This window comes from Bos taurus, chromosome 1, assembly GCF_002263795.3.
Source record: "Bos taurus isolate L1 Dominette 01449 registration number 42190680 breed Hereford chromosome 1, ARS-UCD2.0, whole genome shotgun sequence".
NCBI classification, from domain to species: Eukaryota; Metazoa; Chordata; class Mammalia; order Artiodactyla; family Bovidae; genus Bos; species Bos taurus.
The window spans coordinates 118,316,398-118,343,565 of NC_037328.1; the positions used below are offsets into that span (position 1 = coordinate 118,316,398).

At 36.7% G+C, this 27,168-nt stretch overlaps 1 protein-coding gene across 3 annotated transcripts in view; it reads right to left on the reverse strand.

The window, feature by feature from the left end:
- The window catches only part of RNF13 (ring finger protein 13), a 127,077-nt gene that overhangs the window by 93,391 nt on the left and 6,518 nt on the right, over nt 1–27,168 (reverse strand). For 2 of the 3 annotated variants that reach the window (XM_015473046.2, NM_001076142.1), the window contains 2 exon segments: nt 9,429–9,558; nt 3,008–3,088 (listed from right to left, as the gene is read on the reverse strand). In XM_015473046.2, coding sequence (XP_015328532.1) covers nt 3,008–3,088; nt 9,429–9,542 — 195 coding nt within the window. In that variant the 5' untranslated portion in view covers nt 9,543–9,558. 3 annotated transcript variants of the gene reach the window in all.

Here is a 27,168-nt window from a genome sequence, read left to right on the forward strand (position 1 = left end):
GGTAAAGAATCCACCTGCTAAAGCAGGAGACTCTGGTTCAGCCCCTAGGTCTGGAAGCTCCCCTGGAGAAGAAAATGACAACCACTCCAATATTCTTGCCTGGGAAATCCCATGCACAGAGGAGCCTGGAAGGCTATAATCCACGGGGTCGCAAAGAGTCGGACATAACTTACTGACTAAACAACAAAATTTGCAATAGCACAGAAGAGCTACAATAAGACTATGGTTATCAGGAGTTAATGAAACTCTTTAAAACAAGCTTACTAAGCAGAAAGGTTCTTCAGTGAAAAGGGATGGTTGGACCCTTTATGTGGAATGGAAGAAAGGCTGCCAACTCAAAATCGCTGATAATCAGAGAAATACAAATTAAAACAAGATAATTCTTTTGCCCATCACATTGGCAAAAGTTTAAAAGACTGATAATATCCAGGATTGGCAAGGGTGTAGGAAAATGGATATTCTCATACCCATCAATACAGCTTTTTAGAAAAGTAATTTAGTGCATCTAAGAAAATTTTATATATAAATACCCATGCACTCATTTATTACACGTCCAAACCTCTATCTTAGCAAAATAACTGGCTTTAGATAAGAAACCAAAATATCTGAATATTTATTAATAGAATATGCATGGTCATTCATGTTACAAAACACCAAAACACCAAGCAAGGCTGCGCAAAGATCTCTAAGACATAATGCTAATATGGGGAGGTGGGGGAATCAAATGTGAATACTATAGTGGATACCTTTCTTTCATAGTGCCCAAATTTTTTGAAACCACTGTTTCCACACTATGATCCTACCTTCCTGAAGTAGACCAAAACAACAAAAATAACAATAACAACAACTATATTATCCAGCCTCCCTCACAGCCAGGTATTTCACTAAAGTATTAATAAAGCTAGTAACTGTGTGATCTCAGTTCAGTCGCTCAGTTGGGTCCAACTCTTTGTGACACCATGAACTGCAACACGCTAGGCTTTCCTGTCTATCACCAACTCCCGGAGCTTGCTCAAACTAATGTCCATTGAATTGGTGATGCCATCCAACCATCTCATCCTCTGTCGTCCCCTTCTCCTTCTGCCTTCAATCTTTTCCACCATCACGGTCTTTTCTAACAAGTCAGTTCTTCACATTAGGTGGCCAAAGTATTGGAGTTTCAGCTTCAGCATCAGTCCTTCCAGTGAATATTTGGGACTGATTTCCTTGAATATCTGGTTTGATATTCAAACCTGGTTTGAATTTCCTGCAATTCAAAAGCATCAATTCTTCAGCACTCAGGTTTCTTTATGGTCCGACTCTCACATCCATATACGACTACTGGAAAAACCATAGCTTTGACTAGACGGACCTTCATCGGCAAAGTAATGTCTCTGCTTTTTAATATGCTGTCTAAGTTTGTCATGGGCTTCCCTGGTGGCTCAGAGGTTAAAGCGTCTGCATAGCTTTTCTAGACTGTGTGGTCTAGAGTCTGTCAATTAGAAAAATCCAGGTGATAGATTTGAGGAAACAGTTTGGCAAAGGGTATCTCTTTGACAAGCTTGAGTAGACATAGAGGCAGATTGTTTTAAGACCACAGAAGCTTCTTGGTCAGAGACAAGGTTCTGTGCTTTTCTCTGTTGGTCAGTGGCTGCCATCAATCTTTTATCATGGCAGTTCTACGAGGTGCTTCTGGGTTTTATTGCTGAAACAGTCTGGAAACTGCTTCTCCAGGCTACGATACTCTCAACATCTCTATCCCTTCATAAATTCCTTTCTGGATAAATTAGCTAGAATGGGTTTCCTTATAAAAATTAAGAAACCTTTCATATACATAATGATAACCACTTATGAACTTTACAAGTTCATAAATGTATGAACTAAAAAACACTACGTATTTAGAAAAGGATCTGAAGACTATGAGAGCACATAACAACCTGATGATGAACTCTAAAGAAGAAATATGTATAGGTGAGGAAGAGGGTACAGCAAAGCTTTTTCCTTTTTCCTCTACATACCTCTTTTCTGTTTAAATATTTTTACAATGACAAACAGTTGTATAATACTGGGATTTTTTAATAATTTAAAATCTTTGAAAAACTTAAAAACTGGTACATCCTACCCAGAGATGCCTGGTATCCTAGTTGAGAATAACATTTTTATGGCACTTAACTACGGAATTAAAAAAAATTAGAACAAACTGAAAACATTCTGTGGTACATATATACACAATTTCATGTATTCTCACTTACATAACATAAAAACCTTATATTGGAGCACAGAAGGATTTTTTTAAGCATGACTCCAGAGGTAGAAGAGAAGATAATAATATGCAACTATAATACACAAATATAACTTCTGAAACTTTAAAGTTAAAAGATGAAGGACAACGATCTGAGGCATATAAGGCAAATAACAGATTAATACTTTCAATATACATTCTTACATAGCAATACGAATGGACATTTTAATTTAAAAATGGGAAAAGTGCATTAGCAAAAATTGGACAAGCTAAATATCCACAGTAAAAAAATTAAACAAAATTATTCAAAAATCCATAGTATTTCATGATATTGCAAAACCATGCAGTCACAGCAAACTAAAAGGCAGATCCTTGTCTATTAGCATGAAAAGATGTTCCAGTTTACAATTAATTAAAAATGGCAGGTAACCAAGTGACATATTTCTATTAGTATTAAACATAGGTTCATTATATGTACATAAATATATATGCACAAATATTCGTACATATATCTCAACAAACACACAGCACATATTCTAGAAGAACAGATCTGAAATAGCAAATGCCAAATGCTAATAGCAGCTAGTTCAGAATAATAAAATACAATCACAAGTAATTTTCACTTTCTTTTTCATACCTTATCAATAGTCTGAGCCCTTTATGAATGAATACATATAGGTTTTATAAGTAACAGTAAGAAATATTTTCATCCTTTAAACAAAAGAGCAATAAAGATAACTTTATTAAATATCCTGTAATTTTAATCATATATTACTATTTTCTTACCTTTAAACCTTCAGCTGGAAGTCTATAACCAAACCTTGCTGGAAGGTCATCAAATGTCTGAGATGCATTTTCAAAATTATACTAAATATAAAATTAAAAACAATCAGGTTACAACCAATGTACACATAACATTAAAAACAAAAAGTCTGTTAAATTATTTAAATTGTCATTTCCACGATTCTGATTTACTATCACAGCTTATCACAATTCAACTTTGTAAATGCATATCCACTAAGAAAGGAATATATTGATAAAATTTACTACATATACAACTGTTTCAATTGGATTCTGATTTCATGTAATTATTATTAAACAGAAGCAATAATTCTGTTAACATTTAACTACCTACTGTTTTCCTCACTTTTTCCCCATAGACAATTCCCTAGCAAGGAATTTTCTAGACAGATTATTTTCCAGTAAGAATTCCATTTTATTTTCTCTATATTATAAGGGTCTAGATATAAAGCAAGCGATTTACTGGATTTCTGGATCTAGCTTTGAAAGATGCCTTTTCCCCAGAGAAAGAAGGAGTATCAAACCATCCTTTTAAGACTGCCATTTTTTAAGTAATCTGAACACTTTTGTCCAGGACTGAAAATGAAAGATCTAAATTCAATGAAATACATACACATAGAAAGCTGAAGGTATTCAATCTCTTTAATAACTACCCCCACCCTGTTCCTTATAGATACAGATTTCTATTCTACAATATTTCAGTCCTCCACCAAAAGAGAACAAAACAAGGATCTGCTATACTTTTATAATGAAAGATAACAGTAATGATAATTGTAAAGTGAGCTTACTGTATTATTTAAGATGCTGTGTTCAATGTGCTTTAAGGAAAACAAAAGAAACAAGGAAGACATGAAACTAAACAAAAATGGTAAACAAGTAACTTTTGAAACATAGGTGAAATTTACACAGTGAAACAGAAGTTAAGGTAGCTGTCAGTAAACTGTAGGCCAAAGACAGAAAAAAGTGAACACAATCAGTTTGAATATAGATTAAAAGGATGGAACAAAGCAAGAGTGCTATGTAGACAGCGCAAGACAGAAGGATGATGCAAATCTTAAATATTCACAACATGGATTAGATCACACATCCAGACTGCTGTCCTTAAATCAAACACCCACCGGGGATCCTCATTCTAGCCTCATGTGTCATTTGCCAGAGACAGGTGGATCAACAGCTCTGCAGGTTAACAGCAAATTACAGCTGCATTCAGATGTAAATACCTCAGGTCTCTCCACCAGAGCAAGCAAACGCTGGATCCAGACACTTTCCATCTGTTAAGTCCCCTTGTTCATCCTCAACTATACCGTAAACATACTGTCACCAGGGAAAGTGGAGGCAGCATACAGACTTGTTACTGTTCAGTCGCTAAGTGGTGTCAGATGCTTTGTGATCCCACGGCTTGCAACCCGTTAGGCTCCTTCTGTCCATGGGACTTCCCAGGAAAGAATACTAGAATGGGTTACCATTTCCTTCTCAAGGGGATCTTCCCAACTCAGGGATCAAACCCTCGTCCCCTGCATTAGCAGGCAGATTGTTTACCACTGAGCTATCAGGGAAGCCCAGCATAGAGACTGGACAAACTAATAACAGGAAACACAGGATTCGGGTAGTGTGACTCTTCACCCTATCCTGTGTATTAACATACCCATCTTTTATCTATGCTTCTCACTGTATGTTTGTAATAAATTCAATAAATTGTAACTCAACTATCCAAATTTGATCACTGAACCTATCTATTCTGTTACCTCTGGGATAATCAGCCTGGAAGTATACTTGAAAGCCAGCAATGCTTCAGAGTAAATTCTTATTTTAAAAACAATTCATATTTGCAGAGTACTTTATGGTTTACATATGAAGAAGGAAATGGCAACCCACTCCAGTACTCTTGCCTGCAAAGTACCATGGACCAAGGAGCCTGATAGGCTACAGTCCATGAGGCTGCAAAGAGTCTGACATGACTGAGTGACTTCCCTTTATGGTTTACAAAGTGCTTTAGTCAACAAAGTGCTTTTACCTCCATTATCACAATGTATCATTTAATCTCTTAATTAAAACATCCTTCTTTAATTGATTTGATTAAATTTTGATCAGCTTTGAGCTTGAGACAGCCATTTAACTCCTCCAAGGCCAAACACACTTGGCCTCTATTTAAGGAAATAGATCTAGATCAACACAAAGAAAAAGATAGATGTGTACAGGCAGTACTTTTTCTAAAGTGTACTTTTAAGATTAGGAAATGAAAAACCTACAGCTGTGCTAAAGTACTCTTTTATAACTTCCTATTACTGAGGAGTTTCATGCTTTTGGCTAGAATTTCAGAAATAAAATATCTAGCTTGAACTATAGTACTTGTAATACTGGGACTTGGAATCCAAGTTTTGTTAGTGAGTGAGAGTCATTTTGAAATTGCTTTGCCTTTCCTCAGGAAAGCAAATGTTACTTTGCTCACATTGCTTTTTACAATCACACTGTTTAAAAAAAAAAAAAGTTTCTATCATGAACAAGACAAACAGAAAAATCTTTAGTACAAAAGTGCTTTACTTTTTTAGTACAGTGGGGAGCAAGGGGGCCACTGCTGCTCATGAAATTAAAACACACTCACTGTTAAAATAGAAGTAAAATTATTCCTCTCTGGAATCTCAGGCTCAATGATTACTGTGCTTTAGTTTTAATCTCCTTATTTTGAAAAAGTCTCTTCCTAACTAGTTCTCCTTGACAGCAGCCCTAACAGAAATTTAATTCAATTCTGTTGTTCACTCGCCAAGTTGTGTCTGACTCTTTGTGACCCCATGGACTGCAGCATGCAAGGCTCCTCTGTCCTCCACCATCTCCCAGAGTTGCTCAGATTCATATCCATTGAGTCGGTGATGCTATCTAACCACCTCATCCTCTGCTACTCCTTTCTCCTTTTGCTTTCAATCTTTCCCAGCATCAGTGTATTTTAATTCAATTTAAAAAGCAACAAATGGCTAACAATTATGGAACATTTAAGACATCATGCTAAACATTTATTCAGGTATTCACCTATTTAATCTTTAGGACAATACTATAAAGTCATCTATTATTATCATCAGTCTAATTTTACAGACTGACTATAGAATAAAATACCCTGCTTGAAAATAACTTGCTCTCGTAAATAAGAAGAACCAGGATTCTAATCCAGGGAGTCTGGCCTCAGATTCCTGGCTTTTAACCCACTGCCCTATACTGTCTCTTCACCAATCTCATTTTCATAAGTAAAGTGAAATTTAAGAGATGTTATATCACTTAAGGACATGGAGTCACAGAGTGGTAGAAGTGGAATTCAGCCCAGACTGTAATTCCATCGCTGGAGCTCTGAACTTACCTTTCTGTAGGATCCAATCCATCCACATTACAAAGCACTAGGGGCTTCTCTCCCAACTCTGCCCATTGACCCCTGGACACCTACCAAGCAATGAAATGTCTCTAACAAATCTCTATGACAGAATCAAAGGGCAGATTGGAAATAAACAAAATTGGGTTGTTTGACTCTCTGAAATACAGAAGATGAATACTACTTCTCAACAAGATCATGGTCCAGCTTGAAGCTAACTAGTCACTGTAGCCTACGGACCTCGGAATATTCAACATTCATCTGGTTGTCTCTAAAGTATAAGGCCCCTGCCAGTTCTAAAGCTCCACGTTTCTAGATATAAACTTACATAATTAATAACTTCATATTTCCTTTTGGGTTAAAGAAAAGAGAATGAATGGCTAATAAAAACAACAATACTCTAGAGTTCCAAGGAATAAATGCTATTAAAAGAAAATATAGAAGAAGGAAATCTCCAAGGAAAAAACTATTAATCAACTCAAATATTTAGTGAACTCCTACTGTGTGACTCTTACCAGGTACCAGAAACATAAAGTTTAGTAAGACAGAGTCCTGTCTTCCAGGTACCCGTGACCTGGGGCACTTACTGACCAGTCAGCAATACACGATACAGTAGCATCTCGTATCCTGTGTGTGTGTTAGTCTCAGTTGTGTCCAGCTCTTTGCGACCCTTTGGACTGTAGCCTGCCAGGCTCCTCTGTCTATGGGATTTTTTAGGCAGGATTCTGGAGTGGGTTGCCATTTCCTCCTCCTGAGGACCCTCCTGACCTTGGCTTGAACCCGCGTCTCCTCTGTCTCCTGCACTGCAGGCAGATTCTTTACCCACTGAGCCATGAGGGAAGCCCCCCATATCCTCTCAGAACTTACCAACTAGTTGGACAAAACTGTTGCCAGCAAATTAACAGTCAAGTGGGAGAGTTTAACTGCCAAAAACAAAATCATCTGGCATACAAACAGCATGACTTAACACTGACTATAGCTTTTCAAAAGCAACATTCTAATACCTGTCCAAAATGGAGCCAGAATCAACCTGATTTCCAACTTATTTAAATTTTATTATTACAGATACAGATTATAGTGATGTTCTTATTCAATTAAAAGAAAGAGCTAATGTTTTCAACCTTTTAACTCCCTTCCTCTGAATGACTGTGTTACCACATCTGGTTCCTCTGCCTCAATTTTTAGTTCCCCTTTTTGCCTAGACACATAACCCCACAACCGACTCCCCACCAGCTATCTCTGCATTCCTGTCAGCCTCTATCGTTAATGTCAATATAAAGACCAGATTTAAGTAGCTCTCATGCTGAACAGTTCCTTCACTAGAAGATATCAACATACATTCCACACTAACCTGCCTGAGGCACAGGCAGCACTGCTGGCAAGGACTGCTTGGTCTTCTCTAATATTTTGTGCTGTATCTAAATTAAAAAATACTATTTAAGGGACTTCTCTGGTTGTCCAGCGGTTAAGAATCCGTGCTTCCAATGCAGGGGGCACAGGTTCCATCCCTGGTTGCGAAACTAGATCCCATATACTGCAATGAAAGCTCCCTCCCACACATGGCAACTAAGATTTGGCACAGCTAAATAAATAAATAAATACATATTTTTACATACAACTTGAACAGTCACATAAGACCAAGGGAGTGAGTGAAAGATGATGAGAATGATAATTATAATGAAGATAAAAAGATAAAACATTTACTATGTGTAGATACTATTCTAAACAGTTTATTTAATCATTATAACACTCCATTAATACTAATATTAATTAATTTTAAACATTAATTAAAACATAACATTAATTAAAAAAAATTAAAAATGGAGGCATTTAGAATGACCAAGTATTTTGATCCATATCACATAGCCAGTCATATTCACAGAGCAATCCACTGAAAATCATTTAACCCTTCACATAGCTGAACCATAGAATAGGTGAACAATTCACTTCAGGTTAAGGAAAAAAAAAAAAGAATCTGCCTACAATGCAGGAGACCCCAGTTCGAGCCCTGGGTTGAGAAGATCCCCTGGCAATCCACTCCAGTATTCTTTCCTGGAGAATCCCATGAACTGAGGAACCTGGTGGGCTACAGCCCACAGGGTCACAAAGAGTTGGACACCACTGAGCAATTAACACTTCTACCTCAGGTGAAAAAGAAAGAAAGACAAGGAGTGGCAGATGTCAGAAAAACAGAAGGGAAAAAAGGTATGGAAACCAGCCTGGCTCTCTGAAGTTCTGCAGTGATTCTAGGCCCTTCCACAAGTGCCACAGTAGGAAGAAGCATGGCTGAGGACCACAATAAAGTTTGGTCAGCAACAATTTTGGCCCTTCTGTTTCTTACCTAATATTAATAAGCAAACCACTTGCACCCAGAAAGAAAAACCAATAAATCCTTAGCATAGTACCAAGAGTATAGGTGTACCCACACAAACATATCACATGTACAGATACAGTTAATTCTTCTTTTTCTAGCTTCACAGAAATGAGAAATAGTAAGTATATACACTCCCTAGTACAGAGGACAGTGAGACAGTAGCTCAGAAAGGACTGAAAGATTTTGATGAGCAGCCTTCTTCTCTAAAAATTTTTCTACCCACCATCAAAGACAAAATCGTTAGGCTTCTCCTCTGGACTCATTAACATTAAGTTAAAAACATTTATGGCCATTTGTACAATTTTTAAAAATATCACTATCAAAGTCATTACAGATACACTAGTGAGCAAGAAAAAACAGCAAGATTCTATGTAAACACATAGCATGTAAATCAATGTGGGCACCAGCACTCAAAAGAGAGCACAAACACTCTCACAAGCAGTATTTATCAGGTACTTATTGTACATGAGATCTTATGTTAGAGATCAACCAACTAAGAAACGAGCACTTATACTCGCAAGTAACAAATATGTGTACGAACTTACATGTTTGTAGGTAAACACTTTTTAAGATTTCATTATTTCATTATTCACTCTATCATTTAGAACTTAAAAAAAAAACTTTCTTTAAGGGATGTTTTTAGACATGAATAAATTTTACTGTTTAAATTTACTTACTGCTAAAATGTCTGCTTCTACAGGCAGGAGGTTTAAGAATGCAAAGAGCTGGACAGTCAAGATGGTATAGACTTGTGTGGCCGACAGCATGAGCATCCCTATGGAGAGCAGCATCTCGCTGTAAAATCACCTATAAGACAAGGAGAGAAGCAACAGTAAGTTCTGGGGCTTTGTCTCTGAAAATAAGTTATATGATAGATTCATTCCTGATGCCCAAAAATATCTTTTAAATTATAAACATGGATTAACATTAAAATGAAACTAGTATTTCAAAAGCGTAACTGTTTGCACAGATTTGGACATTTAAGTAAACAGTGTTAGTCAATACCTACTTAACTCATGGAGATGAAGTTCTGTTTTAGCTACATAATAAAGTAGTTCTCAGTTTATAGTGTGTGTTGGTTGCTTAGTCGTGTCTGGCTCTATGTGACCCTACCCCGCCAGGCTCCTCTGTCTGTGGGATTTCCCAGGCAAGAATACTGGAGTGGGTATAGTACAGCTTGTCTACTAACTCAATTGTGGGAGAAACTAGATTTCAATCAAAATAATGATTTAAAAATACACAAGCACCTTTGACTTAACATTTTTTACAATCTTAAAGAATTACAGTAATTTTAAAATATAATTTGTAAATGTACGTTTTACTTATCTTTGAATATTATACCCACATTAGAGAATTTTTTGAAAAAATAGCCATTTATTATAAAGTAATACTTTTTGTCCTTTCCCTATCAAAGGGACATAACAATACATAACAATACATAACACACCTTTTTGCCTCTCTATCTCCCAATGGCACTAGTGTAGCTACCTCTGCCAACCTCATCCAATTTTCTACACGAATCTTTATCTATCTTACAGCAAAAAGATGCCATGAAAGAACTAAATGGTTAAGTATCAAAATTCTCATTGGGAAGCCTCAACCAACTGTATAGTATATTTTTTAAATGGTGAGAATGAAGTATGCAAAGACAAGAGCCTATATAATGAATTACTTCTTTAACTATCACAAATTCATATAATGACAATTCTGATGACGACTGCTGCTTGTAAGGGGTTTAGACTTAAGAGACTACCAGATAGACTCAAACTCTGACTCTCAAACACACTGAAAGAGAAATATTCTTGAATAATTTTTGAACTACTGTCTTGCAAAAGCCATTAATAGCAGAAATGAAATAAAGGTAAAAATACATTAAATGTATAGATCTGTTCAACAAAGACAAGAAATAAATTAGTGGTTTCCTGGGATGGGGCTAAGAGGGAGACAGGGGGACAGACAGGAATGGAAATGACTGCTCATGGAAATGGGGTTTCTTTTCAGGACAATGAAAATGTTCTAAAATTAAGACTGTGCCGATGATTGCACAACTCTATAAATTTACTAAAAATAACTGCACTTTTTACTTTAAATGGGTAAATTTTATGGAGTATTATATAATTCAATAAAGCTGTTTTTAAGATTTGTAGATTTACTGATATGAATGTCTTAGGTAAAATACATTTTTATAATATATCTCTGTTGAGAAAAAAGTTAAACATAGCAGGCCTGAGACTGCTATCCTTAGAAAGATCTGCTTGCAAGGTTGGCCAATTGTTGGCATCTGAGAACTTAAGATTTCAGGAGGATTGCTATCAGTCCCTGATAAGAACAGCTCATTGTGTCTAAATGCTGCAAACAATGTGGTTTATGGTGGATACCTTCTTCCTTTCTGGGAGTCTGAGAATTTGGTGCATGCTGGGTGGAGGGCGCCTACCTGAAGAGCCCTCACTCAGTACCAACCCTGAGCACTGAATCTCTAATGAGCTTCCTTGGTAGACATTTCACATGTGTCATCATAACTCATTGCTGAGAAATTAACCATATCCCCTGTGACTCCAGAGACTCTTAGAAGCTCATGCCTGGTTTTTTCTGGACTTTTACTCCATGCACCTCTTCCCTTTGCTGATTCTGCTCTGTACCCTTTCACTGTAATAAATCAGAATCATGAGTAGTCATATGCTGAGTCCTGTAAGTCCACTAAGATAGCAAAGCAGTGAACTTGGGGCTGGTCTTGGGGACCCCCATCATAACCACAATATACCATTTCTGGGCAGAAATCACACCATAAAAACATAAAAATTCTTATAAAATAAAGTGTGGTTGCTACTAAATTTTACTAGAAAGAATTAGTATACAATATACTGACCACTGACCTGTTTGGCAAAGGTGAATAAGAAGTATGACTTCACTCGTAAAGTTTTGGAATTCCCAGCTAACTTTAGGGGAGGGAGAGGAAGAGAGAGTTTAGAGGGAAAATAACTCTAATGATAGGAATAATAATAATCCCAACAACTATAACTGACCACTTACTAAGTGCCAGGCATTGCTCTAGGCATGTTATTGAATTTAACTCATCTAATCCTAACAACACACTATTAGGTGTCATTCCATAGTTGGGAAAACTCAGGCCCTATTAAGTAACTTGTCCAAGATCAAACAATGAGTAATAGCAGAGCCAGTATTCAATCCCAGGCACTCTGCCTCTGAAGTCTACATGCTAAAGCCCAACTGAAAATAGCATCAGTACCCAAGGCCGGTGTCCAAAAGGTAGAGGAATGGACCTATGCTCAAACAGGCACTCAAGGACTTCAGCCCAATGCTCATGGCACAGTGGTCACTGTGGTATCAACTTCTTTTGCTATGTGTGTGTCTGTGTGTGTTTGTAATAACATCAAGTAGGTTTTGGCTATACATGTTTGCTTTTGCCGCCTTTTTCAAAATAACACGTTCAGGAGTTTCTAAAGTCTATTTACAAAACTAATTCTTATTCTAATTTCATTGTAGAAAATGGGAGAAAAATCGAAATCATTCATAATCACCAAATAAAAGAACAACCAGTGTCTATATTTTGAGGTAAAACCTCCCATTCTTTTAGCTATATGCAAATTTAACATATATATTTAGCAAAACTGGAATACACTACACTATACATGTTTTGTTAACTATTATTTTCACTTACTGCCTTATGAATATTTTCCTAATTCATTACTACATTCAAAAAAAATTAAATCACAAACCCTGTACCATTAACATCCCCTCAAGAACCCTAATAGTACATGAGGCCCTCTAGGGCTTCCACCCCTTTCAAATCTTTTAAAATTATTTCATATATTGGGTACACATATCTGACTGATATATAAAATGAAAACTACTGGTCTAAAACGTGGCGTATAATGACCACAAGATACCTTGTACAGATATTCTTTAATAGATTTAATGGAATCCCCATTACTGGAGGCTGGATTAGCTTCTTGCTTTAAACTTTTTATTTTATATTGGAGTATAGCTGGTTAACAATGTGTGTTAGTTTCAGGTGTAAAGCAAAGTGATTCAGTTAAACATACACATGTACCTATTCTTTTTCAAATTCTTTTCCCATTTAGAATGTTACAGAATATTGAGCAAAGTTCCCTGTGCTATACAGTCAGTCCTTGTTGGTTATCCACTTTAAATACAGCAGAGTATACATGTCAATCCCAAATTCCCTAACTACCCCTCCTCCCTACCCTCCCTCCAGTAACCGTAAGTATATTCTCTAAGTCTGAGTCTGTTTTGTAAAAAAGTTCATTTGTATTTTTTTTAGATTCTACATATAAGCACTATTATCTCTTTCTCTGACTTACTTCACTGAATATGACACTCTCCAGGTCCATCCATGTTGCTGCAAATGGCATTATTTCATTCTTTTTAATAGCTAAGCAATATTCCATTGTATATACATATACCACATATTATTTGTCCATTTATTTGTCAATGGACACTTAGACTGCTTCCATGTCTTGTTCTTTGTCCATTTTTAATTGGGTGGTAGTTGCTGTTCAGCTGTAAAAGTTCTTTATATATTCTGCATATATTTCCCTTGTAAGATATATGATTGAAAAACATTTTCACCAATTCCCTGGGTTTTCTTTTCACTCTTCATAGTGTCCTTTGATGCACAAGTTCTTAACCAGGGACTTCCCTGGTGGTACAGTGGTTAAGACTCCACACTTTCAAAGCAAGAGGGTGTGGATTCAATCCCTGGTTGGGGAACAAGGCCCCACATGCCAGGCAGCACAGCCAAAAGAGTAATAACACTAATAATTTAATTTTGAGGAACCAACCCTTAATTCTGTTAATTTTCTCTTGGCCTTCTGAATTTGAGTACCTTGGCGGCTACATGTGATTATCCATATGGCTTAAGAGCACAGATGCCAGTTATTCATCAAATGCTATTCTGATAATTGCAAAATTTAAAACTTCCCCAAGCAGCAGAATAAATCCTAACCTCACATTTAAATTTGTGACAATACCATGCAACTCATCTATAAAAAGTCATTATAAACTTTTTACATTCTAAATGTTACAGATGGAGATGCATTTAGTAAGTGTTTAAGACCAACATTACTCTCAGGAATTTGCTTTTCAAATAACCTTTAACTCTGAAGATGACATATCTGACATCAACTGGCTCAGTGCCAAAAAACACTCATAAAACAGCTAACCATCTCCATAAGAATGACTTTGAATAAGCTCATATTCCATTGGTTCTCAAACTATTCTTGCGTATCACTAGGATTTCAAAAACTTGACTAAAATAACCCACTGCTAAAATAATGGTAATCTTTTCCTAACTTGAAAAATGATTTACTAGGTAGTAATTTCAATTTATTTTTCTCCAAAAATGTATCTTATACTTCAAAACCACATCAAAAGAGTACGTACTATAGAAAGCACTAACAGAAAAAAATGTGAAACAGCTAGTTAACTATTTTACTGTAAAATTTACAATAGCCAAATCACATTTTAGTAAAGACTTGTAAAAAAATTTTAAAACCCAATGTGCTTGTCATGTTGTTTACCTATATATCATACTATAAAATTTCCTCCAGACCAGTGTTCTCAATTCATACAAGTGAATATATCAATAACTTCATAATATGACTTCTAAGAGTTCAACTGAGAACTACTGAACATATCTACAGAAATGGTTGAGACACTATCACGAGCAAAAGTGTTACAATGGGGGAAAAAATGACAACATCAGGGCTTAACTTTTTAAGCAAAAATAAGATACTCAATAGTTCTTTGTAGAGGAGCTGAAGGTTGCCCGGCTAATTTCTTTTAACATGAAGTCATCTAAACTAAAAGCAAGCCTCACCTAAGATTTTTTACTTTTACTGTTAATCAATGCAAGCTTTTTTCAGATTCCATGACAAATTGATTTTTCAAACAAATGAAACAAACCAAAACTTAAAGAGGTAGGCAAACAGGTTTCTCCCTCTGGGACTCATACAAACTATTCCCGTTGTTTAGTGTGTACCACGATCCCCAAACCAGACAAGGACAACACGTATATGCAAAAAAAGTTATAGGCCAATAGACAGGTAGATAAAACACAGATACAAAATCCTCTACAATATTTCAGCAAACTGAATGCAGCAACATTTAAAAACATATTCAAACCATATTGATTAAAACCATAATGAAGTGGAATTTACTTCAGGGAAGAAAGAATGGTTCAACATCTACAAATTAATGCAATTACATGATATTAATAAATGAAAGATAAAAGTCATTTGATCATTTCAACAGATACAGAAAAAGCATTTGACAAGATTCAAAACTCATTTACATAAAAACTCAATAAAACAGGGGTAGAAGGAATGTATTTCAACATAACAGAGGTTATAAAAAACAAATCCACAATTAACATCACACTCAACAGCAAAAAATTCCTGAAAGCTATACCTCTAAGATGAGGAATCAGACAAAATGCCCACTTTTGCCACTCTTATTCAACATAGTACTGGAAGTCCTAGCCAGAGCAATTAGGCAAGAAAAAGAAATAAAAGGCATCCAAACTGGAAAGGAAGAAGTAAAACCATCACTATTTGCAGATGACATGAACACAGGATATGAAGCAACATCTTTCCAAAGAAGACACACAGATGACGAAAAGGCATATGAAAAGACGATCAACATCACTAATTATCAGGGAAATGCAAATCAAAACCACAATGAGATAACACCTCACACCCATCAGAATGACTATTATCAAAAAGGCAAGCAATAATAAGTGTTAGTGAAGATGTGGAGAAAAGTGAACCCTCAAACACTGTTACTGGGAATGTAAATTGATGCAGTCATTTTATGGAAATAATATGGAAAATAATATGGAGAGGCCTCAAAAAATTAAGAGAACTACCATATGATCCAGCTACACTTTTGGATATTTATCCAAAGAATATGAAAACACTAATTCAAAAAGATATATGCACCCCTATGTTCACTGCAGCATTATTTATAATAACCAAGATATGAAACAACCTAAATGCCTAGCAACACATGGATAAAAAAGATTTGGTAAGCATACAGAATACTGCTCAGCCATTAAAAAAAAATGAAGTCTTACCACTTACAACAAGACACATGGACCTTGAGGATATTATGTAAGTGAAATAAGTCAGATGGAGAAAGAGAAGTACTATATGATTTCACGCGATGTGGATTGTAACTAACTAACTAAAGGAACAAACCAAATGAAGATAAAACAAATGCACATTACGGAGAACCGATCAGTAGTTACCAGAGTGGAAAGGGGCTGAGGAAAGACAAAATGGGAAAATGGGTCAAATGAAGGTGACAGATGAAAACCACACTTTCAGCGGTGAGCATCCTGCAGTATGTACAGAGATCGAAAAATGATGTAAGCAGGAACTATAATGTAAGCATAATCCAATGTTACCTCAATTTAAAAATACATCGACAGAATATAATCAAGGATACTATTAAGTGGCAAAAAGTCAGGTCCTGTTCTTCCTCCAATCTATTACCTCCCTTGTCCTTATACAGACATAAGCAGTGAGTTATCCTTTTGGATAATAAACTTTATTGAGCATTATGCATTAAAGTAGAATTAAATTTTTGCATGGGCATATAATGTAGTTCCCTACAATAAGGAAAACAAATCACAGCTGTATGACTAATACAGATGAATTGCATAAGAATAACCCTGAGCAAAGGAAGTAAGTCACAAAAAGGCGAACACTATGATTCTACTCACATGAAGTTCTTTAAAAGACAAAACAGAAGATATTCTGTATAGATTCATATTTAAGAGGTAAAAAGGGAAAGAAAAATGAGGACATTATCATCATAAAAATCAAGATTGTGATACCTTGAGGGCAAGAAAGGTAAGGAAGCGGGTGTGACCAAGAAATAGATGCTTCTGGGATGCCAGCAATAGTCCACACCTCAACCTGGGCTGTGATGAGATGGGAATTTGCATTAACTGTTCTTGAAGCCATATACAAATGTTTTATGCATTTTCTTCTATGATATCAAATTTTTTTTTTTTTTTTTGGCCACGCAATGCTGTAAGTGGGATCCTAGTTCCTCAATCAGGGATAAAACCATGCCCCTCACATTGGAAGTTTGCAGTCTTAACCACTGGACCACCAGGGAAATCTCCCTCTATTTTTAAAAGGAAAAAAAGCAAAAATAAAGCAGCTTGCCTTTAAAACAAGACTGTTTTGCTTTGCTTTTTCTGACGACATGGAAATATTATGAAAGCTAGCAAGCAGAAGCCTATCAAGATCACACATACCGAATCAACAAACAACAAGCAACTACTAAAAACCAGACATGTTCAACCCAGAGTTGTTATCTTCTCATTCAGTGGATGTGAGATGGGATCTAGTAATGTGTCTATCGGAGAAGGCAATGGCACCCCACTCCAGCCCTCTTGCCTGGAAAATCCCATGGATGGAGGAGCCTGGTGGGCTGCAGTCCATGGGGTTGCACAGAGTCGGACACGACTGAGCGACTTCACTTTCACTTTTCACTTTCATGCATTGGAGAAGGAAATGGCAACCCACTCCAGTGTTCTTGCCTGGAGAATCCCAGGGATGGGGGAGCCTGGTGGGCTGCCGTCTATGGGGTCGCACAGAGTCGGACACGACTGAAGCGACTTGGCAATGTGTCTATAGTACATATCATCCAGGGGCTTGTGGTAAAAATAAATATTCCCAGGTCCCTCCCCAGAGATTTAGACAGAAGACTTATAATTTTACTTCTTAAAAACGTCCCCTAGTGAATCCACATGATCAAGCCAAATCTGAAAAACACTGTTCTCAACTATAGATTGGCAAGTACTATAGCAAGTCATTATTTATAAACTTCTTGTAACTCAAAGAGGAGTGGGGTAGAGGGTCAAATTAGAGCAAGAAAAAGGAGAGAGAAAGGAAGGAAGGAAGAGAAAGAAGGCAGGGAGGGAAGTAGGAACGTAAACAAAAAATAAACATATTTCTCTCAATACCACCGCTGTCACCAGTGCCAGTGCCAACCCCAGCAACAAGCCACGCAGCAAACAAGAAAGACAATTGACAATGAATTGCTTTCATAACATTAGACTCTTAAGCATCATTTGGAGAAACATTCTAGAAAATTATGGTTTTCCAGGGTATCAAATCAGGCCCAGCAGAGACTTCCCTGGTGGTCCAGTGGTTAAGACTGTGAGCTTCCAGTGCTCAGACTCCATGCACCCTGGTCAGGGAACTAAGAGTTCACATGCTACAGCTAAAGATCCCACACGCTGCAACTAAAACTGAAGATCTCAAATGCCACAACCAAGACCAGGCACAGCCAAATAAATATTAAAAAATATTTAAAAATATATGCATCAATACTTCATGCCTAGTGTATCTACACTTCAAAATATCAATCTTCTGAATCAAATTTTTTTTATGATGCTTCACACAAATATCAGTATCACCACTATACACAGATCAGTAGAAAACTTACTAATTTTGACATAAACGCTCTGCTAAGTATTTGATATGAATGTTTTTCCATCTAATCCTCAGAACAACCTTGTCAAGTAAAACAAAAACACTGCAGGGAAAAGTAACTTGCATTTTCATTCCAGTTTCCTATTTTAGGGGACTCAATTTCTAAGTGTAAATACTAGAATAAATGAACCAATTCTCATATCCATTATTCCCACTCTACCCTTTTCCTTTAATTTATGCATAATTTCTGAACAAAAAGCTGAGCATGCCCAATGCCCCATACATTGTTTGGGGCATGAAATTTATCCTACTAAATCAATGGTGTTAGAGTACGGGGTGCCAGATCAAGGCGTCCTATTCCCACTGATGATAACAACTGCTTCTTAAAATATCACTTCAAGACTCAGTTCTTTTGGCTTCTTTTCTGTATTACTGTTAAAAATATTTCATGTTTACATTAATAAGATGCATAAATACTATGAAATAAAACAACCTGTTAACATGTATGTGTAAACTTTGGGTGGTGGGACTCTCATGATTTTATTTTACATTTACCTGCACATTTCAACATAAACTTTCTAAAGTTTATTTCATTTTACATAACATATACCAAACAAAAACATTAAGTTCAGTATGGCAATGGTTTCACTGTTATACAAATACGTCAAAGCTAATAAAAGCATAAGCTTTAAATATGTATTATTTGCCAGTTGTAAGTCAATAAAGCCATTTGTAATGTTTTAAAGAACCAAAAATGTTTTAAAGAAAAATAATTATAAATTCTGATGGGAAAAATAAGGCTGAGGGAAGAGTACCCAAAAAGACTAAACCTGGGAGAAGGGTCCCCTCCTCAAACCCGGAGCTTTTCACTGGCGAAGGTACGGTTGCAGCACACGGATAACAGAGGATATCACCAGACTGTGCAAAGCAGAGCTGGTCCAACACTGCCAGACAAGCAGGAAACCACTCTCTGGAGCGCAGGTGTCATGAGGCTGCTGAGCAAGTGTGCAGAGGTAATCAGGACACTGCTACACGCACAAGACCTGGAATGCATAGTACTCATGTGAAGAGAACTGCAGGAAACAGTTCCCTGGGTAAAAGCAAGCCAAGGTTGGTGCACAGGCATGCAGACGGAGTCTGCCTGCACAAGGCCTGACGTACATGGTGTCCACTTTAGAAGGGCCATGGCAAGGCAGGTCTGGACCGGGACTGCAGGACCAGTGAGGGCCTGTTTACTCTGGGCATGTGGCTGAGGCAGAGCACAGATGTCCCCAGGGAATGGGAGAGGGGAACAGGATACACACAGCTCTGGAGGAAACTAGGAAAGGAACACTAGGAAACTAAGAAGGAAAAAAATCCCTTCCCCTCCAGCATCCTGACCCCTGTAGCACCTAGTAAAGCTTAACATCATGCTCTTTGTAAAGGAGAAATGGTTAGAGTGCAGTCCACTACTGCAGAGCAGGTACTGAAGGGTGAATCTGGAGCAGAAAGAAAATGAATTGATAATTTACACAGTTATCTTTCTGCTCTTAACAGTATTTAAGTGAGACAGTGCTTCTCTCACTCAGTAACAGGGAAAAAGGAAAGCGAGTACATGGCCATGAGTGTTCATCATGGCCATTGGTGCAGAATCTGAAAGAGCACCCACAGTCTTTGATGTATCACTTATTTTTAAAAGTCACACAAATTTCTTATTCTAGTCTAGGTTATTATCCATGTATGTTTTAAAACAAAATGTTTTAAATTATGCAACAACTGATTGTTATGCTTATCAGCTTCTAGGGGTTGCCCACGTTCCTTCGCTCAGGTGACCCATGCCCCATCTTCAAAGCCCAGCAATGGTATATCGATTCCTTCTCATATCACTTCATTCCAAACTCCTCCTCTGCCACTTTCAGGAAATCTTGTGATTACACTGGGCCTATGTGAATAACCCCCAGCTTCCCTGGTGGCTCAGTGGGAAGAATTCACCTCCAAATGCAAGAGACACAGGTTTGATCCCTGGGTCGGGAAGATCCCCTGCAGAAGGAAATGGCAACCCAGTCCAGTGTTCTTGCCTGGAAAATCCCATGGATAGTGGAACCTGGCGGGCTACAGCTGATGGCATTGCAAAAGTCAGATATGACTTAGCGACTAACCAACAAAAATCAAATTATGTTTGAGCATGTCTCTGTTTCCTGGCACAAGATTTTCTTGTCCCATCTTGCACTTTCCTTGCTGTAGCCCCCAAATCAGTCATTTCTCAAGGAAGATATCCTTGTTTGTAGGAATCTTACACTAAAGTTTCTGGTGAGTACAGAATATGAGGTTAACAAATTACTCTCAAATGATTAAGGAAGGAAAGAAAAGGTTCCTGTACTGTTCTAGAAACGAGATCATTTCAAAATTAAAATATACACATACATATTTTACATTAATCAACACAATTTCTTCCAAAGCTCAAAACAAATTATTTGAGGCTTGTCTAAATACTAGCAGTACAGATGAATGAAAATTTACCAGCTATAAAAATCACTGTGATTCCTCTCAGAACCTGACAAACTGAACTCAGCTTTTGAAGTTGGAACTGCAAAGACTATGAGGAGAGCTGTAAAATACAGATCAAAGTTCTCCGCCTGGTAAATCCACCATTTACTGATTTAAGTTAAGGCCACTGTAATCAGCTTCTAATCCTTATACATTATTCATTATATTGTTATCTAATAAAATGTTTATGGTTTTTTCTAATATTAAAAATAATGCTCAGTAGAAGATATGAAGAAAATACTGATTACCCAAAGGTTAACATTCACAGATGACAGGAGCATTCGTCCTCATGTGCTGCGGTTCATCCTCCCAGGTCCCTACACACCCTCGCTCTCCAACCTTTCAGCTCTCCTTCCTCACCACCACCCAGCCAACCTAACATATTACGGCACAACAGCAAGAGCCCTGTGATGGATACACTCCTTAATCAGACACCACAATTTCTTAAACGTCTACTCCCTTATTCTGTATCGCCCACACCATTCACATGGGCTCTACTTCTCTGATCCAACCACTACTAGCAGGTTTTTTTCCAATCCATATTTTATTATCATTTTTATACTTATTGTATGACTTGTATGCTTTTTTATTAAAGTTGTATCATTTTCCCTTGTTATTAAAACTCTTCATAAACATTTTGTTAATAGCTGCTGAATGTTACATTATATGGCTAAATCATGACTTTCTCTAACTATCCCTCAACTGTTTAATATTAAGTTGAATTTACCTATTGCAATTATAAATAATTCCATGATAAATATAAATCTCTTTCCATATTTCAGACTGTTTCCTTAGTATAGATTTCTAAATGTGGAATCAATATGCCAAGGAAACAATCTAAAACTTTATATATGTAGCCAAATTGCTTTCCAAAGAGAATATTCCTATTAATATTTATAATTCCAAATAAATGTACATTTCAAACACTGATTTTCCTTTTCTCATCTTTGTTGGTGTTAGATAATAAGTTACATATGCTGTAAATGATTTTTTAAATGCCTGGCTATGTACTTAATATGCATTATTTCTTTTAATAATCCAAACAGTATCAATAGATGGTGGAAGGTCTTACTATCTTTCCACAAATATAGGCAACTGAGAATTAGATACATAACTTTAAGTGCTTATAGCAGTGCTGAGGATATAGCAAGCACATTAAAAGTATTCACTTTCTTAAGTAACTTGCCCAGCGATGCTTATCTCTTAAATAATGGTGCTACGATTCAAATACAGGTGAATATCATGAAATGCCAGCCCTTTCAGACCATCTGATTACTGTATAAATTTGCACTTATTTAATTATGTGTGAGACTGAAATTGTTCATATGAAATTTGAACAGATGAAATTGTGCATAATGAAATTTTAAGGCTAAATATTTGAAACCCTCTTTCAAGGAAAACTAAGAAAGGTAAACTAATGTATATAAATGATCATTTACATATTCAAATCAGCTACCATTTCAAGGGCTTCCCTGGTGGCTCAGTGGTAAAGAATTCACCTGCAACATAGGAGATGCAGGTTCAATCCCTGGGTCAGGAAGATCCACTGGAGAAGAAAGTGGCAACCCACTCCTGTTTTCTTGCCTGTATACTGAATACTCCTGTATTTCCACGGATAGAGGGGCTAGTGGGCTACAGTCCATGGGCTCGCAAGAAAAATCAGACACAACGCAGTGGCTAAACAACAACAACCATTCCAACCTTATTTTTATTATTCATGGATTTCTGAATTAGATTTAAAGATAAATATGGTTTATCCCTAAGGCTTTCTCCATAACATCAGAATTCAGTTGCAAAAAAATTAACTTTAAAAATAAATATCCCCACCTTTCTCCAAGCTTAAAGAAAATAAAATATTCTTATCTATATTATAATGACCAAGGGTATGTAATCTGATACCAGGAATGCAAAAGTGTAAGTAGATAATCATTCAACACTATGCTAAAAGGACATCCCATACTATTAATATTCACAATAATCATACATCATTGAGATTAAAATTCTTTAGTGTTCCACTTCCCACTTTCTTATTTACCTATGTGATCCAGTTTATAAAGTTAAAAAAGAAGGTAAATGACCATTAAAAGAAATTAATGCTACACACAAAAATTAGTCATGCTTCTATATATCAGCAATGAATAATCCAAAAGAAAACAATTGTATTTATAAAGGTATCTGAAAGAATAAAATACCCAGGAATAAATTTAATAAGGAAGTGAAAGACTTGTACACAGAAAACCACAAAACATTGCTGAATGAAATCAATATATGGATTGATAATCATATCAATATATGGATAACCATATCCAAAATAAATGGAAAGATAACCCGTGTACTATAAGACTAAATATTGTTGAGGCGTTCCCTAGTGGCCCAGTGGCTAGGATTCCAGGCTTTTACTGCTGTGGTCCACATTTTATCCCTGGTGAGGGAACTGAGACCCTGCAAGCCACATGGTGTGACCAAAAAAAAAAAGACTACATATTGCTAAGATGGCGATACTACCCAAACCAATCTACAGATTTAATACATTCCTTATCAAAATTCCAACAGCCTTTTTAACGCAGACATGGTTAAGTCAATCGTCAAATTCATATGAAACCACAAGGGGCCCTGAATAGTTCAAAGTAAATTTGAAAAAGAAGTACAAAGCTAGAGGACTCACACGTCCCAATTTTAAAATCTTACTATAAAGCCATAATCAAAACAATGTGGCATGGGCATAAGGATAGACATATAGACCAAAGGAACAGAATTGAGAGTCCAAAAATAAATCCATAGTTCTATGGCCTAAAAGATTGGCAATAAAGGTGCCAAGATCATTCAACAAGGAAATAACACTTTCTTCAACAAGTGGTACTGGAACAACTGGATAGTCACATGCAAAACAATGAAGCTGTAACCCTAAATTCACAATATGCAAAATTTAACTCAAAATAATTAATGACCTAAATGTAAGAGCAAAAATGATAAAACTCGTAGAAGAAAATAAAGGAGTAAATCTCCATGATCTTGGATTCCACAATGGATTCTTAAATATGACACCAAAAGTATAAGAAACAAAATAAATTGAGCTTGATCAAAATTTAAAACTTTCATGCATCAAAGGATATTAATGAGAAAATGAAAAGCCCACAAAATGGAAGAAAATACTTGCAAATCATACATCTGATAGGATCTAGTATTCAGAATACATAAAACATAACAATAACAAAAAAACAAAGAATGCAACTAATACATGGGCAAAAAATTAGAATAGACATTTCTCCAAAGAAGACACACAAATGGCCAAACAAGCACATAAAAAGATGCTCACCATCATCAGTCCTTAGGGAAATGTGAATCAAAACCACAGTGAGATACTGCCTCACATTCACACAGAGAGCAATCAGTTCAGTTCAGTCACTCAGTCCTGTCCGACTCTCTGCGACCACACGGACTGCAGCACCCCAGGCCTCCCTGTCCATCACCAACTCCCGGAGTTTACCCAAACTCATGTCCATTACTTGATGATGCCATCCAACCATCTCATCCTCTGTTGTCCCCTTCTCCTCCTGCCTTCAATCTTTCCCAACATCAGGGTCTTTTCAAATGAGTCAGCTCTTCGTATCAGGTGGCCAAATTATTGGTGGTTCAGCTTCAACATCAGTCCTTCCAATGAACACTCAGAACTGATCTCCTTTAGGATGGAGTGGTTGGATCTTCTTGCAGTCCAAGGGACTCGTAAGAGTCTTCTCCAACACCTCAGTTAAAAGCATCAATTCTTCAGTGCTCAGCTTTCTTTACAGTCCAACTCTCACATCCATACAAGACTATTGGAAAAAGCATAGCCTTGATGAGACGGACCTTTGTTGGCAAAGTAATGTCTCTGCTTTTCAATATGCTATCTAGGTTGGTCATAACTTTCCTTCCAAGGAGTAAGTGTCTTTTAATTTCATGGCTGCAGTCCCCATCTGCAGTGATTTTGGAGCCCCAAAAATAAAGTCTGACACTGTGTCCACTGTTTCCCCCTCTATTTGCCATGAAGTGATGGGACCGGATGCCATGATCTTCGTTTTCTGAATGTTGAGTTTGAAGCCAACTTTCTCACTCTTCTCTTTCACTTTCATCAAGAGGCTCTTTAGTTCTTCTTCACTTTCTGCCATAAATAAGGGTGATGTCATCTGCATATCTGAGGTTATTGATATTTCTTCCAGCAATCTTGATTCCAGCTGTGCTTCATCCAGCCCAGTGTTTCTCATGATGTACTCTGCATATAAGTTAAATAAGCAGGGTGACAATATACAGCCTTGACGTACTCCTTTCCCAATTTGGAACCAGTCTGTTGTTCCATGTCCAGTTCTAACTGTTGCTTCCTGACCTGCATACAGATTTCTCAAGAGGCAGGTCAGGTGGTCTGGTATTCCCATCTCTTTCAGAATTTTCCACAGTTTATTGTGATCCACACAGTCAAAGGCTTTGGCATAGTCAATAAAACAGAAATAGATGTTCTTCTGGAATTCTCTTGCTTTTTCCATGATCCAGAGGATGTTGGCAATTTGATCTCTGGTTCCTCTGCCTTTTCTAAAACCAGCTTGAACATCAGGAAGTTCACAGTTCACGTATTGCTGAAGCCTGGCTTGGAGAATTTTGAGCTTGCTCAAAATTGTGTGAGATGAGTACAACTGTGCAGCAGTTTGAGCATTCTTTGGCATTACCTTTCTTAGGGACTGGAATGAAAACTGACCTTTTCCAGTCCTGTGGCCACTGCTGAGTTTTCCAAATTTACTGGCATGTCAAGTGCAGCACTTTCACAGCATCATCTTTTAGGATTTGAAATAGCTCAACTGGAATTCCATCACCTCCACTAGCTTTGCTTGCAGTGATGCCTCCTAAGGCCCACTTGACTTCACATTCCAGGATGTCTGGCTCTAGGCGAGAGGTCACACCATTGTGATTATCTGGGTTGTGAAGATCTTTTTTGTACAGTTCTTCTGTGTATTCTTGCCACCTCTTCTTAATATCTTCTGCTTCTGTTAGGTCCATACCATTTCTGTCCTTTATTGAGCCCATCTGTGCATGAAATGTTCCCCTTGGTGTCTCTAATTTTCTTGAAGAGATCTCTAGTCTTTCCCATTCTATTGTTTTCCTCTATTTCTTTGCATTTATCGCTGAGGAAGGCTTTCTTATCTCTCCTTGCTATTCTTTGGAACTCTGCATTCAAATGGGTAGCAATAGCACTAATTTTTTTTTTTAACTGGGAAAGAACAAGTGTTGATGACAATGAAGAGAAACTGGAACCCTCATACGTTGCTGGTAGGAATGTAAAATGGTTCAGTCACTGTGGAAAATAGTTTAGCAAGACCTCAAAAGGCTAAACAGGATCACCAGATGATCCAGCAATTCCATTCCTTACATATACCCAGAAAAAATGAAAACTAGTTCTCAAAACTGTTGTAAATGAATGTTCATAGCAACAATATCCACAATAGTCAACAGATGCAAAGAACCCAAATGTCCTTCAACAGATGCTGTATATATACAATAAAATAATTAAGCTGTAAAAAGGAAAGATTCATACATACAGCAATGTAGCTTGCAACAACCTTGCAGAACCTTGAAAACATTATGCTAAGTGAAAGAAGCCAGACACTAAACCATACATATTGTATGGTTCTATTTATATAAGATTTCCAGAATAAATGAGATCTCCAGTAAATCCATAGAGACAGCAAACTGGTGCTGCCAGGGGCTGGTGGCAGCAGAGAATGGGTACAAGGTTTTAACTTCTAGTGATAAAAATGTTAGATAGAGAGTGGTGGTTGCACAACACTGTGATTTACTAAGTACCACCCAATTATTAACTTTAAAATTGTTAATTTTATGTTGTATGAACTTCACCTCAAAAAATGTTAAGCGATTAGTATTTATAATACTTGTTATATAAATGTATAACTTACAAGCACAGTTTTTTTTGAAGGTCAAATATGTAAATTACAAGGACAGTGATTAGACAAATTATTCTTCAATGAGGTGTTTTACACCTAAGCAAAGCAGAAATTCAACTCCTACTATCTTATGACTTGATTTAGAAATATTTACCTATCATCAGGTGGGATTATTTTTCCCTGAAGATACATTCCCTCTAAAAGTTTAACTGGATATCCTGATCATTAGAAAATGAGCCCAAACTACAGTCATATTCAATCTAACTTTGACAAAATTTTCTAGCCCCTTAGAAATAACCCTAAGTCAAATTCTTACCTGACCAGAAGCTCTCTCATTTCAATAAGCAGAATACCTTTAATTTTCAGCTGTCTTCTCAATTTACATTAATGTGGCTATGGACATAAATAAGTTTTAATGTCTGAATATTTTAAGGTTACTGATACCCTAAAACCACACAATTAACATTGTTCCT